Here is a 16,020-nt window from a genome sequence, read left to right as displayed (position 1 = left end):
CAGTGAAAATAGGATTGAGAAAGTAAAATCAGCCCTGTCAATAATCAGACTGTGATGTACATATACAAGGGCAAAGACAAGAACAAGAAAAAAGAATGCTTCTCTTGAGGACATGCTGTAGCTACAGAATGATTAACAACCTCCATATTTTGAGGAAGATTGGATAACTTCCCTGGCCTAGCTTTGTTCCTTTCTCCTCCAACTCAAAATCACTGAGCTACCCAATTACTAAACTGCACCTGCTTCTCCTAGTCCATCCTTGGAATCACTCAGCAAACCCCCAAACTGCATAAAGCCTTGCCCTACTCCCTCTTAGAGAGATACTTGGAATAATATACCTCCAAATTAAATTTGTCTGGCTCAGTGCATCAGTAATTAGTGTCATAGACGCTTTGGGATTGGACAGATGAGGAAACTCAAGCCTTGGCTCTCTGAGTAAACTCTTTTAATGTCCAGTCCCGAGTTTTCTCATCTGTAAAAATCAAGGTAGTGGTAATAGTTCACAAAGGCATGCTCTATGTTGGCATAATGCCTGGCAATAGTGTCTCTGACACATTACCTGTTATTGCATCATCTTCACTTTGACAACTCCCCTACCTCAAGAGTAGGTTGGTACTTGTCCTACATATGCTCCCAGCACAAGTATTTCACCTTTTATAACTCCTGTCACACTATATTATAGACTCCCTTGCCTTCACAAAGCTGCTTCTTGCAATAAATTTTAAATTCCTTAAAGGTGAACACTTGGTAGTTATAGCCCCTGATTAGAGAATGCCCTGAGAGGCAAAAAATGTAGCGGTGCAAATCACCAATTTTGCTGGTTCCTGTGACCAGGAAACTCATTGAGAATCATTGAGAATTGCTGCCATTCTAAAAAGTGTTACTGTGTGGGTTCCTATAACATTTCTTATGACTTGGACCAGAATTTCATGTCAGAACAATAAGTAAGAATGTCTTCTAGGAAGGGTGCCTGGGTCACTCAGTTGGTTGAGTGACTCTTGATTTTGGCTCAGATCATGGTCTGGGTCATGAGATCTAGCCCCATGTTGGATTCCATACTCAGCAGACAGCCCCATGTTGGGTTCCATACGCAGCAGACAGCCTGCTTGGGATTCTGCCCCTTCTCCCACTTGTACACACTCTCTCACTCTCTAAAATAAATAAATCGTTAAAAAATAATGTCTTCTAGGAAGATGCTCCTAATTAAAAAAGGATACAGATTTATATTTTATTATGACCTACAAATTAATATGAATTAAATTTTATAGGAGTTAGACATTTATCCCTAACAACCACTGAATTCATCTTCATGCACAAGCTTGAATTGTGCAAGTTAATGTCATTACATAAGTTATCCTGAAAGCCAATTTCATCTCAAACTATAGCTACCATCATTTGCATTTAATAAACCATTAGATAAAAATAAGGTATGTATAAATTTCATGCAAAGATACATTGTACTATGATATCCTGATAAAGAGAACAAAACTATCTTTATTCTGCAACATAACATATATTTTTCTTGGTTCCTGACATACAACATCAACTTATTCTCAAGTATGTACATTTTAGTTTATCTCCCTATCTATGGGAAAAAAGCCTAAATTTTGATTTTACATCATCAGTAGAAAATAGAAAACAAAATGACTAAAGAATGATCCATAAATGTATCTTACATTTATTGCAAGCATAAAGGGAGAGCAAGAAAAAAAAATGTCTACTTTCTGAAAGCCAGGATGGGACTCTGAATTAGCTTGGGTTTTTCTTGCTCTAGTAGGACTATGGTACAGGATTCATACAATGGTCAGTGCAGAAATTCTCAGAAAAGAAGATTCCACTTCTCACCTACCATTAATTTCAGTATTAATCACCCAGATTTATTCAGGTACATACAGTGGGGTCTCAAGTCCTTTCCAAAAGTCATTGCTATACCAAGTGCTTTATATATTCTCCAGATTATAGTTATTACCTAAGATGATAGCAAAATAAAATACTTAAGGTAGTATATTAATATGAAAAGTACATATAAATCTATGCTTATACAACTGATTAAAAGAGGAAAGAATTGGGGCACCTGGTGGCTCAGTCTGTTAAGCGTCTGCCTTCGGCTCAGGTCATGATCTTGGGGTCCTGGGATCGAGCCCCACGTCAGGCTCCCTACTGACCAGGGAGTCTGCTTCTCCCTCTCCCTCTGCCCCCCTCAACTCATGCTCTCTCTTCATCTCTCCCAAATAAATAAAATATCTTAAAAAAAAAGAGGAAAGAACTATGCAGCAATAGTGGTTATTACTCAATTCTGGTGATGAACTCTAAGCAACAAAACTGCTGGTGGTTTGAGAAGGAATGCTGGCAGAGTCAACATCCCCACCTAGAACCCAAACCAAAGTACCATTTCTGAAGAGGGGTTGAACTCAAAGATCAGGAATCAGAAAGTACAAAAATGCGGATGACAAGGGTCTTAGTCCTTTTGGGCTGCCATAACAATGTACCACAGACTGGGGAGCTTACAAACAACAGGAATTTGTTTCTCACAGTTCTGGAGCCTGGAAGTCCAAGATCAAGGTCCCAGCAGACTCAGTATCTGATGAGAACTTCCTTACCGGCTCATTGATGGCCATCTTCTTGCTGTGTCCCCACATGAGGGAAGGGGTGAGAGAGCTCTCTGGGGTCTCTTTTATAAAGGCACTAATACCATCACGAGGCACCACTCTTATGACCTAATCACCTCCCAAAGTCCCCACCTCCTAATACCATCACTTTGGGGGTTAGACTTCAACATATGAATGGAGAGGGGAAGACATAGACATTTAGGTCCTAACAAAAATGCATTACTGTTTACATGTAAAGTGGCTAGTATTGTTTACGTGTACTCATTGATTGGTTAAAACAATAGGCTATTCGCTTAAACTATATCCATTTTTGATTGATAAAATTTTGTAGGAAAGAATTGAACCAGTAAAGTTGAATTAAAAAGACAATAGAACATTAAGTAGAATAAGTATCAAGTAAATAATGTTGGTTCTTCTAGTGGCACAAAAATACCTAAAATGATCACAATACTGTAATTTTGCTAATATTCTACCAAAAGAAATGTGTCCCCCAGTGAACAAGGGAGAGACATCTTCCCAAACGTTCTTGAGGTAGATGCCTGCTTTTAGAAGAGCCACCTTTACCCTACCCCACACAGCCCTGGAAAGGAGAAAAGGGCTGACAGCTTGTCCTATTGGTGATGTCAGGATATTGTGCCCTGATTTGACAGAAAGAGGTGAGCTGAGAAGCGGGTGCCTTTTGTTTTCCTGCTTTTTTAAATAAATCTGTTAGTTTTCCAGTCACTTTCTGATCTACATGGTAAAGGATGTCTCACTAATTTTACATTGTACATACTAAAAAATAAATAAACAAACAGCTAATAGGAAGAAAAAGCCATTCAACAAATATTAATATTGTAAAGAAAGCATTTTATTATAGTATTTAATGAAAATGAGGAGCAGTGTTCATACAAAATTCTTTCTCAAGCCCTTTGACAGACTTCAAGCCCATTTTCCCCCTTTGAGTTCAGGAAGATACAAGTAAAACACTTTTGGAGGCACAAAAGACAAAAAGTTTCTTGTTAGGTTGTATCAGTAGCCCTGGAATCTGAAGCACCCCTTTGGAGGTCATACGACTAAGGCACGGGCAAGGAGGAGGAACCACATTTCCCTAAGGCAGTTTCTATAACCTCCATGGAGAAGGTGACCAAGAATTTATTATGCAAACCATGACATGGTTGAGAGTGAGAGGACGCTGTTAATCACACCAGAACACCAGGTGCAACTGAATCAGGTATAGCAAACTGGACACACCCAATAAAAACAACCTTTGTAGCTCTAAGATATAAGGGCAAATCAGGCATTGGTCCATTGGTTCTCACTCCAATTTGGAAGATTCACTGCAACATAATTTTGCACCAGGAGTTTGCAAAAGGCCTAGGAAGAAGGCCCATGTGCTCTGGAAAATGCATATCTTATGTGTTTACCCTTTTAAAGGTAACTGTGGTTTGAACAGATCAATTAAATAAAATTAAGATATACATTTTCCCCCCACAATTATCTTTTTAAGAATTTTACTCATTTTCTTTCCAGAAAAGGAATGCACTCTAGAAGCGAATGCCTTCATCCTCTCCCTTTTTTAAGAGCACATAGCTCCCCAAACTTATACATATAGCTCCAAGCTTATTTTTTTCCTACTGAATGTATTATCTATTGTTAATTGTGGTAAAATACACATAAAATTTACCATCTTAACCTTTTTCAGTGTAGAGTTCAGTAGTGTCAAATCTACTCATCTAACCCTGCCTTTGCAGATCAAATGATTAGCATCCTAATGAAAGGAATACTACTAGTAAATGCAATATGAGTTTGAACACAGGCTTATAGGCAACTAGAAATATTCCAAGATATTTAAAAGCAAAGGCAGCAATAGCATGGATTCCTCAGAATATGTAGAGTTCTCTAGATTTTAGCCTGTTAAGTTTCTCTCCTTGTTACTGTAGCAAGTCTTCTAAGCTATTGTATAAATTGGCAAGTTGAGCACCTGCCTTGCATAGAACAATGTAATAAAGTTCAGCAGTTCAAGGGAAGCCATGAAGCCAAGATGGTTCTGTCATAGTGGAAAATATTATATTTTATGAAACAGTGTACAAACAATGCAAAATAATACTATAAACTATAGATTTATATTACTAGTCTTTTGAAAAAGATTTCTATAAATATGTCATGAAAGAATTTTAAATTCTAGGCCCTTCAAGCATTTTCTTTAAAATGTTCTGCATACGCTTTCCATATGATCAAGTATTGAAGTAATATATCTGATCTTCAGAAGTGAAAATAGAAAAAAAAAAGTGGAAAATAGAAAAAAAAAAGTGGAAAGTAAATTCTTGTTTTTTCTATCTTGTAAGTTAATAGTAAGTAAGTAAGCATATCATGTACTATGAATGACAACGAAAGGTCAGGACAAATATATTCATTGGGAAGGCCTTATAAAAGAATATACATTCATGTTTTGAAATAAAATATATGTAAAACCATGGCCAATGTTCAGCTAGCCAGGAAGTACCAGCCTGGACTCTGAGGCTATTTCTGAGAGGCCTGCCTTCTGAAGGATCAGTGTCTGTGTTCAATTGTTCAATATTTTGATTACCATCCCTACTTATAGCTCTATAGTTGTTCCAGTTGTTCAATATTTTGATTGCCATCCCTACTTATAGCTCTATAGAAGTACTAACTGATAAACATAAAAAGACAACTCAGAAATATCAGACATGAAAAGACATTACAATTATCAACAGGCTGCTGTAGGAGAAACTTGAGTCTCTTGCTGCTACTTCAGCATTAAACATCGTTATCAATAAAATTAAGAACTTGTCTACCAAAGAGCTTTCCTCAAAGACTCATGGGAGTACTGCTACACAAGAAATGCATGCCTCTAATTATTATTAAATGCAGGTGTTTCAAATAGTCTAGTTGCAATTTTAAAAAAGCTATTATTTATTAAAGCAAAGTACTGCCCAGATATGAGCATCTCAGGGGGTCACTTGGCTAGTTGAAGACTGGGGTTTCGCTTGTATATTCAGTACATAATCATGACGGAAGGAAGAGCGGACAGTGCGATTCATCAGGGGCTGGAGGGGGCGGAAATTGTCCACCATTCTTTTCTCCTTCTCCCCCTCTGATGTGAAAAGCAGAGTCCGAAACTGCTCAAGCTAGAATAGAAGTAGGAAGCATAAAGAATTTCAATAAAGTAACAGCTTAACTTCATGAATAAATTACTTTCAGTTTTACAATTGTGAAACATTCTGCCAACAATACACAGAACAACTTATTTCTGGGTGGGAATGCCTTCTCTGCTGGACAGGGAATAAAATGTGTGGGAGGAGAGTGACAGGAGGTGGTAAAGCCGATGAGGTACTTGGGGTCTGAAGAGTGGGGGTCAATGGCCCAGTCCCCCATATATTGGCCATTTGCCAAGGACCAGGTACTTTATCTTTGATTCCAGGAGCCCCATCTTTAAATGGGGAAAATAAGTAGCCTACAGGATAATATAGGGAAGGACTGATACCTATAGTAACAGTGCCAAAAATGTTTTGTTTCTTTAAAATGTAGCCGAATCATTAATACAATGTATTTTCATTGCTCCAGACCTGGGCATTGTGGGAAAGGTGGCGCATGTGAGTATCTTCTTAACAGGCAGTGGGATGCCCCCTGCCAGCACTGTCCAAGAGAGCTTTCTGTGATGATGGAAGTGTCTTCTGCATGATTCATTATGGTAGCCACAAGCCACATATGGCTACTGAGTGCTTGAAATGTGGCCAGTGCAACTAAGGGACTGAGTTTTTACGTATTTATTTATTTTTAATTTTTTAAGGTTTATTTATTTATTTTTTAGTAATCTCTACACCCTTCGTGGGGCTCGAAATCACAATCCTGAAATCAAGAGTTGCATGCTCTACTGACTGAGCCAGCCAGGAGCCCTGTAACTGAATTTTTTTTTTTTAGATTTTATTTATTTCTTAGAGACACAGAGAGAGGCAAAGACACAGGCAGAGGGAGAAGCAGGCTCCATGCAGGGAGCCCGATGTGGGACTTGATCCTGGGTCGCCAGGTTCACGCCCTGGGCTGAAGGCGGCGCTAAACTGCTGAGCCACCCGGGCTGCCCTGTAACTGAATTTTTAATCTGATTTTTATTTTAATGTACTTATATTTAAATTTAAATGGTGACATGTGACTGGTGGCTACTGGATTGGACAGTACAGTTCAGATGAAAAGGAGCAGCCCCAAATCAAGGGCCTCTTCTCTAACATGGCAATGGCATCATTCACCCCTTGGCTTTCTGAGCAACCATATTCTGGAACACTTGACTTCAAGCCAGGCCATAAAATCTTTTCACAGCATTTCTCCTCACTCAATCAGGCACGCTGCAGCTATGGAGAAGACAGTGTGAAGGCACAGTAGGCAAGCATGTGAAGATTTGTTTGGATCAAAGACTTCAGGTCAAGTACAGCTGCAGAGGCAGGACTGTGACCAGGAGCAAGTACCAAACACAGTAACTATACATGCAAATTACACATATATCCTCATAAATTAATAATGTGTCCAAGTAGTTAAGATTTATTTTTATTCAGCTAATTGCAAAAGATTAGAAATAGCTCAAATATCAATAATAAGTTACATTAGATCTATAAAATGGACTATATCTAGTCACTAAAAATGATGTTGGAGATAATGTTATGATCTATAAAATGTTCCACATATCATTGAGTAAAAACAGGAACAAAATGGTAGGTACAGAATGATTCCATTTGGTTAAGAAATTTATGCATATTTGGGCAGCCCGGGTGGCTCAGCGGTTTAGCGCCACCTTCAGCCCAGGGCCTGATCCTGGAGACCCAGGATCGAGTCCCATGTCAGGCTGCCTGCATGGAGCCTGCTGCTCCCTCTGCCTGTGTGTATGTGTGTGTGTGTGTGTGTGTGTGTGTGTGTGTGTGTCTGTCTCTGTCTTTGTCACTCATGAATAAATAAATAAAAATCTTCAAAAAAAGAAATTTATGTATATTTATACAGATAAAAGACCAAAAGGATTTATGTTTATCTGTATAGACAAAACAACCAGAAGGATTTATCCAATGACCAACACTGATTGCATTGACAGGTGACTAGGATTATAGATGGCAGCTAACATTTCTTTTCTTACTGAGTTTTCTGTGTTGAGATTTCATTTGAAACCTCCTCACATGGGCCACTGACCCTCTGATTTACTGATTTTACAGATTTATTTTTCAGTGTTAGGTCAATTTTTAAATATGAAGTATAGACACAGACTAAACGTATACGCCACCAAGCCCAGGCTTATGGACAGTTAAGCTCTGTATTTTGTCATTTGTTTTTGGTAGTTCTCATCACACAGATTTTAAAAAATTACATGGTCTAATTTACTAGTTGCTTTCTTTAGGACTTCTGGTTTTGATATATAGTTAGAAAAGCTTCCTCCATTTGGAAGTATAAAAAGATTTCTCTATGCTTGTCCTAGCACTTTTATGGTGGAGTTTTTAACATTGAATGTATTTGGAATATATTCTTGTATGAGGTCTGAATGGTGGGTCTAACTTTTCTCCCCCAAATGTCTAACAAGTTGTCCCTCAACAGCATTTATGAGAGACTCTCATCTTTTCCCCCATTGAAATGAGATGCTACCTTTACCACAAACTCAATTCTCATATGTACTTGGATGTATTTCTGAACTTAATCACTTTCTCCCCTCCAGTGATCTCTTTATTTGTCTGCCAGGGCCACACTACTATTGAGGCTTTATAAATATGTGGATCTAATCAGCTCTCATTTCCTTTTTTTTTTTTTTAAGTATTTATTTATTTATTTGAGAGAGAGAGAGAGAGAGAGAGAGATGGCCAGAGACAGCACGAGACAGGGCTCTATCCCAGAGGCAGGGCTCTATCTCAGGAGCCCAATATCATGACCCAAGCTGAAGTCAAACGCTTAGCCCACTGAGTCACCCAGGCGCCCCCCACCCCCACCTCATCTATCATTTTCTCTTTCAGAATTTTCCCTGACTATTTATGCTTGTTTGTTTTTCTGCATGATTTTAGAAATAGCACATCTATCTAAAAATCCTATTGGCACAGTAAATGGACCATATCAAACTTATGGGGAATAAACAATGGAGAATAACAACTGAAGGAGAGGGGCACCTGGGTGGCTCAGTGGTTGAGTATTGGCCTTTGGCTCAGGTCGTGATACTGGAGTCCTGGAATCAAGTCCCACATTGGCTCCCTGCATGAAGCCTGCTTCTCCCTCTGCCTGTGTCTCTGCCTCGGTGTCTCTCATGAATAAATAAATAAAATTAAAAAAAAAACTGAAGGAGAATTGATATCAAAGGCGTCTTTATGCTGTCTTCTGATTTAATAGCATGGTATCAATTTTATGAATTCTTTTGTATCCTTCAGGGATGTTTTAAGATTATATGCTAAATTTTCTTGTTAAGCCTACTTCAAGGCATTTTATCTTTTTGTTTCCATTATAAATAGTGTTCATTCTTCCATTATAACTTTATATCATTATATCCTTTAACTGATTGTGATTTATATATATTAAATGTATTGATTTCTATAAATTAGTATTATACCCCACTAATTACTGAATTACCTTATTTTTGAGGTAGTTTTTTTTTTTTGAGGTAGTTTTTTTATTGTTTCTCTAATGTGTTTTTTCTTTTTTGGTGTAATCATATTGGCTACTTCCAGAACATAATACAAAATTGTATATGGTAATAATATTTCCATATTAAGCATACTATTTATTTTTGAACTGAGAGCAATCCCTTTTATCAATTTAGGGAAATATCCATTCATTTCTATTTTATTTAAACATTTAAGAAACTGAGGGGCCCCTGAGTGGCACAGTGGGTTGAGCATATGACTCTTGTTGGTTTTTGCTCAGGTCATGATCTTGGGGTCATGGAGTCAAGCCTTGCAACTGGGCTAGGGCTCTGAGCTCAGTGAGTAGCCTGCTGAACTTTCTCCGTCTCCCTTTCCCCTCCCTGCACATGCACTCTTTCTCTCTCAAATAAATAAACCTTTTTTAAAAATTTAAAAACTGGGGATGCCTAGGTGGCTCAGCGGTTGAGCATCTGCCTTTGGCCCAGGGCGTGATCCTGGAGTCTCGAGGTCAAGTCCTACATCGAGCTCCCTGCATGGAGCCTGCTTCTCTCTGCCTATGTCTCTGTCTCTCTCTCTCTTTCTTATGAATGAATAAATAAAATCTTTTTTAAAAATTTAAAAACTGAATAGTGAATTTTGCTAATGCCTTTTAACATATAGAAATGATTATATGATTTTTCTATGTAGATTCACAGATATGATGAATTATACTAATATCATTCCTAATAAGGAACCATCCTTGCTTTGTTGGAATACATACTACTTGGTTGAAGTGTATTATTTCTTCTAATGTACTGCTTGCTTCCTTTTTTAAAAAAGATTTTATTTTTTAATTGTCAGAGAGCGAGCAAGAGAGCACAGCTGGGGGAGCAGCAGGCAGAGTGAAAGGCAGGCTCCCTGCTGAGCAAGCCCAAGACAGCTTGTGCTCTCTTGCTCACTCTCTGACAATTAAAAAATACAATCTTTTTAAAAAAGGAAGCAAGCAAAAAAAAAAAAAAAAAAAGGAAGTAAGCAGTACACTAGAAGAAATAATAATACACTTCAACCAAGTAGTATGTATTCCAACAAAGCAAGGATGGTTCCTTATTAGGAATGATATTAGTATAATTCATCATATCTGTGAATCTACATAGAAAAATCATATAATCGGGCAGCCCTGATGGCGCAGCGGTTTGGCGCCGCCTGCAGCCTGGGGTGTGATCCTGGAGTCCCATATCGGGCTCCCTGCATGGAGCCTGCTTCTCCCTCTGCCTGTGTCTCTGCCTCTCTCTCTGTGTCTATGAATAAATAAATTTAAAAAATAATAAAATTCTTAAAAAATAATAATAATAAAATTCTTAAAAAAAGAAAAATCATATAATCATTTCTTTTTTTTTTCATATAATCATTTCTATATGTTAAAAGGCATTAGCAAAATTCACTATTCAGTTTTTAAATTTTTTAAAAAGATTTTATTTATTTATTCATGAGAAAGAAAGAGAGAGGCAGAGACATAGGCAGAGAGAAGGAGTGAAAGGCAGGCTCCCTGCTGAGCGAGCCCAATGACATGGGACTCAATCCTAGGACCCTGGGATCATGACCTGAGTTGAAGGCAGCCGCTTAACCAACTGAGCCACCCAAGCGTGCTTGTACTGCTAGCTTATTTCTCATATATTGTTTTTGCTTTCTTTAAAATATATTCTTCAGAGGAGCACCTAAGTGGTGAGGTTGATTAAGCATTGGACTCGGTTTCAGCTCAGGTCATGATCTCAGGGTTATGGGATAGAGCCTTACATCGGGCTCCACACTGGGTATGGAGCCTACTTATAATTCTCTCTCCCTCTGCCCCTCCCTCTCTAAAATAAAAAAATAAATCTTTATATATATATATATATATATATATATATATATATATATATTCTTCAATCTTTATTTTTTGATGCAAGATTTGATTGATGTTGGTATCAGCTATCCTGGCTTCATAAAAAAGATTTTAGAAGCTCTTGCTCTTGTGAAAATGCTTTGTAATTAATAAAAAGCCCATAGAGCAAGCATATACAAGTATTATTGTAGTTTAGTTAAATTATGAATTAGACAGGATTTTGTGCATTGACATAGTAATCACCACTTAAACTTACTTTTTTTTATAAACTTAATTTTTAAAAAGAAAATAAACTCTGAAGTTCAAAACATCTGACTTAGAATTTCTGGACATTGTTGGATTCTGTCTTTATCCTGAAGTTCCAGAGCAAAATTTCCTTAGGATTTTAAAGGGTTTTGAGCACATTCATTTCTAGCCTTCATTCTTCCTTTTAAAAGGGCCTTGTTTATATAGAGATTCATATTTATATACAAAATACACAATGCATAAGACATATGTCATTGCCAAATATGAAAGTAAAAACCTTGTTTCCTCAATTTTAACTCTTCTCTCTAGTTGATTTGAAGCCTTCTCTAATTTATACCCAAATTTTAAGACAAGATGTTAGCACATTTTAATAAAAATGTATAAGCATTACAAGATGTTAACAACTGATGCCAAAGTTGGAGCCCAGCCTTATTTTTAAAGGGACAGACTAGCATTTCCTCATACAGAAATGTGGAAAGAACATACCTGATCATGATCAACCTCTACGGGCTGCTTCTTAATGATCCAGGTGACAGACTCAGAGAGTGGAGGGGTAGTCAGGGACCCCGAGTAGGTCCAGTAATCTGGGCAGGCAGGCATCAGGCAGGAAGGATCGAATGACCCAAATTCCACAAGGGTGTCCTGGCCAAGAGAAGGGGTCACCGAAACTATCATTCAGCGTGAAAACCACTCAGGAATTGCAAGACAAGACCCTGATTCCTGGGGAGTCTGGGGACCAGCACTGGTCCAGAGGAGTTGCAGGTACCTCTGGGTGCCTAAGGACAGAATCACACCCATGCTTTGTTCTTACATATAATCCACTGTGCAAGGTTCTCTTTTTTAAAAAAGAGACATAACAGATTTTAATTGAGACATAATTGACAACAGTATAGTCCTGACAGTCCTCCACGGGAACATGGCAAAAACCACCTTCTCTGCCCAGTCTAGTGAGTTTGCTGCAGGTGGTCTGCTCTGACCTCTTTGGGAGGCATCAGGTGGTAGCTGGTGCATGAACAAAGAGGCTCCTCTTTTTCAAGAAAAAGGAATAGAGTTCTCCTTTCTAAAACACAATGCAAATTCAGGGGAGCCAGGCCCCTGGGAGGAAAGGGGAGACAGAGAGAAGGGAGGAAAAAGAGGGAGGTGGAGGGGAAGAGGGAAAGAGGTAGTGGGGAGACAGCCAGGTGGGTGGAGGTGGGGGGAGAGAGAGAAGATATGGACCCCCAGGGAACAGCCCCTTTGGGATCCTGAATACTGGACAGTTAACCCTGGGGCCTGCACAAAGGTAGATCCTGAAGGATATGGGTAACTGTTCTTTACAGCTAGCCAAGCCAAGGTTCTGTCAGACTCTTCTCTGCCCCCCTGCCTGTGAGAGGGCAGGTAGAGTCAACAGGGCTGCTCTGGGTGCTTCCACTGGGACTCAGAAGGAGCAGAGGAGGGGACAGCGCTGTGTTCCCGAGTCCCTGAGCGCTGGGGCATGGCAGCAAAACCAGAGGTCAGTGCCCACCAACAGAATCACTTCTGTGGCCTTCAAGGTGTCCCAGGGCCAGGGGCTCAACACACGCATCTTTTTTTTTTTTTTAAGATATTATGTATTTATTCATGAGAGACACAGAGAGAGAAAGGCAGAGAAATAGGCAGAGAGAGAAGCAGGCTCCATGCAGGGAGCCCGATGCGGGACTCGATCCCGGGACTCCACGACCTCGCCCTGGGCTGAAGGCAGATGCCCAACCACTGAGCCATCCAGGGATCCCCCTCAACACACGCATCTTAAGTAGCAAGTTGTCTTCCGGGGCAACTTTCAAAGTGCCTTGTCAACGTCTCCACTCTGAGATCAAATGTAAGATATGTTTCAAGTGATTTAGGGAGAATAGTATTACCTTATGCTTGATTGATGGCAAGGTATCCACCAATTTCTGTAGTTCTTGGTGATGTTTGCCTAACTAAAGAAGGAGCAAGGAGAAAATATTAAAAACAATTGACATTCACTTTTGAAATCGTAACAGAATGTGAATTAAAATTAGCCACCTGGTGATTACATAAAAACAAATCAATCACCCTATTTAAACTACACTTAAACTGATAATTTAGATCACTATAAACATCACAGAATTAAAGTAGACACAGAACAAATGAGCAGGCTGTTTGCTGACAGGGTCAGCGTGCCTGCAGGGAAAAGTATCCCTGCTCCATTTAGATATCAGTTCTTGTGTTGAAATTTTAATTAATTAAAATTAAAAATTGTTCCACAAAATAGCCACATTTCAAGAGCTCATTTACGTAATGTGGCTCATGACTACTCTATTGGACTGCATTTTTATACCATTTGAAATATATTCATAGCAATCTTGTATTTTAACCATTGTTTTTTCTTTCTTGTTTTCTTAAATTGAAGTATAGTTGACACACAATGTTACAGTAGTTTCATGTGTACAACATAGTGATCCCACAAGTCAATCATTGTTTCTTTTTACCCCACTATAGTTAGATTTTTTTAAAGATTTTATTTATTTATTCATGATAGACACACAGAGAAAGAGAAGCAGAGACACAGGCAGGGAGCCTGACGTGGGACTCGATCCTTGGTCTCCAGGATCAAAACCTGGGCTGAAGGTGGCGCTAAACCGCTAAGAGGCTGCCCCTCAGATCTTAATATCACATTCTTACCTTTAAAAATACTCCTATTACAGCCAAACCATGTTCTTCTAGTGCTGCATCCTCAAAGTTTTCAAATTTGACTGCATTCCAATGCACCAAGTGCAGCTGAAACACCATTAAAAGCAGGTTTGACACAGGACCATAAAGTATCACTCCAAAGCAAACAGCCCTATTCAACACATCATATTTTAATATGTTTCCTCACCCAAAATAAAGCCACTGAGAAAAGCATACACCAATCTGGTGCAAAATGAGATAGAAATAAATAGCAGGAAGAACTGCATGCAGGAACAGTAATTAATATTCCTCTTTTTTTTTTTTTTAAATGATAGTCACAGAGAGAGAGAGAGGCAGAGACACAGGCAGAGGAAGAAGCAGGCTCCATGCACCGGAAGCCCGATGTGGGATTCGATCCCGGGTCTCCAGGATCGCGCCCTGGGCCAAAGGCAGGCACCAAACCGCTGCGCCACCCAGGGATCCCAATATTCCTCTTTTTTTTAAGATTGATTTATTTATCTTGGTGAGGGAGAAGGGGTTGAGGGAGAGGGAGAGACTCAAGCAGACTTCATTACTGAGTGCGGAGCCCAACATGGGGCTGGATCCCAGGACCCCGAGATCATGACCTGAGCCAAAATCTAGAGTTAGCCGCTCAAATGACTGAGCCACCCAGGTGCCCCTAATATTACTTCTGAATAGTGGGATTTATCTGGAGAAAAATAAAACGAATACAGCAAGGTGAGGGAGTAACGTCTGTCCATTCCCATTCTGATTTGCATTAAACCATCATATCAAAAATCCATTTGCATCTTAAGGAGGGATGTTTATATTGAGAGAAATAGATTCTCTCCATGGGAATTAGACAAGAGTTGAAGACAAATTTCTTTGAGGGATAACCACTTAAAACACGTTTTTTTTTTTTAATTCATGAGAGACACAGGCAGAGGGAAAAGCAGGCCCTTCACAGGGAGCCCAATGTGGGACTTGATCCCAGATTCCAGGATCACGACCTGGATCAGCCAAAGGCAGGCGCCCAACCGCTGATCCACCCAGGCGTCCCCACACGTGTTTCTTTTTAAGGTATCATTTAAAACTAAATTAAGGGGAAAATTGTAAGAAGAAATTCTATTTCCCTTTTTTTTTTTAAATTTTTATTTATTTATGATAGTCACACACACAGAGAGAGAGAGAGGCAGGGACACAAGCAGGCTCCATGCACCGGAAGCCTGATGTGGGATTCGATCCCGGGTCTCCAGGATCCGCCCTGGGCCAAAGGCAGGCGCCAAACCGCTGCGCCACCCAGGGATCCCTCTATTTCCCTTTGCATTTCCTATTCCTCCCTACAAATTATTTCTTGTCCATCATTCATAAATGCATCATCACCCAGTTTCCCAAATATACCCTCAAGGTCACAGTTCACTTGTTCGTCTCTCCTGAAATGGACCTTGCCTCCAAGTTCTGTTGCTTTTATTTCAGAAATGCTTGTTAAATCTTGCTCTTTTTCTCTAATTTTATCGCCACAGCCTTCATTTAGGCTGCTACCAATTCTCACTTGGATTAATTCAACCTGGTGGCCCTGCATTGTTGCCTTGGTTATAACTTCAGGCTTTAATTTGAGCCTAGCTTAGAATTCTAGAAGGATTGTTTTAGGATCTTTTTTTTAAAAAAATATTTTAATTATTTATTTGACACAGAGAGCAAGAGAGAGAGAGAAAACACAAGCAGGGGGTAGGAGAGGCAGAGAGAGAGAGGAGATGCAGGTTCTCTGCTGAGCAGGGAACCCGACGCAGGGCTGGATCCCAGGACCCCAGAATCATGACCTGAGCCAAAGGCAGTAGCTTAACCATTGGGCCATCCAGGTGCCCCACTGTTTTAGGATCTCTTTTTTTTTTTAAAGATTTTATTTATTTATTCATGAGAAACACACAGAGAGAGGCAGAGACATAGACAGAGGGAGGCAGGCTCCTTGCAGGGAGCCCGATGTGGAACTTGATCCCAGGACCCCAGGATTACACCCTGAGCCAAAGGCAGATGCTCAACTGCTGAGCCACCC

At 39.5% G+C, this 16,020-nt stretch overlaps 1 protein-coding gene across 6 annotated transcripts in view; it reads right to left on the bottom strand.

The window, feature by feature from the left end:
• Positions 1 to 3,437: 3,437 nt before the first annotated feature.
• Positions 3,438 to 16,020, bottom strand: part of CA5B (carbonic anhydrase 5B) — a 133,890-nt gene continuing 121,307 nt past the window's right edge. For all 6 annotated transcript variants that reach the window (XM_025437170.3, XM_025437164.3, XM_025437202.3 and 3 more), the window contains 4 exons: positions 13,980 to 14,075; positions 13,193 to 13,255; positions 11,802 to 11,957; positions 3,438 to 5,740 (listed from right to left, as the gene is read on the bottom strand). In XM_025437170.3, the coding sequence (XP_025292955.1) occupies positions 5,561 to 5,740; positions 11,802 to 11,957; positions 13,193 to 13,255; positions 13,980 to 14,075 (495 nt within the window). In that variant the 3' untranslated portion in view covers positions 3,438 to 5,560. The remainder of the gene's footprint in view (positions 5,741 to 11,801; positions 11,958 to 13,192; positions 13,256 to 13,979; positions 14,076 to 16,020) is intronic.

The sequence above is a fragment of the Canis lupus genome, chromosome X (assembly GCF_003254725.2).
Source record: "Canis lupus dingo isolate Sandy chromosome X, ASM325472v2, whole genome shotgun sequence".
NCBI classification, from domain to species: domain Eukaryota; kingdom Metazoa; phylum Chordata; class Mammalia; order Carnivora; family Canidae; genus Canis; species Canis lupus.
This window is presented reverse-complemented; position numbering and strand designations above follow the sequence as displayed.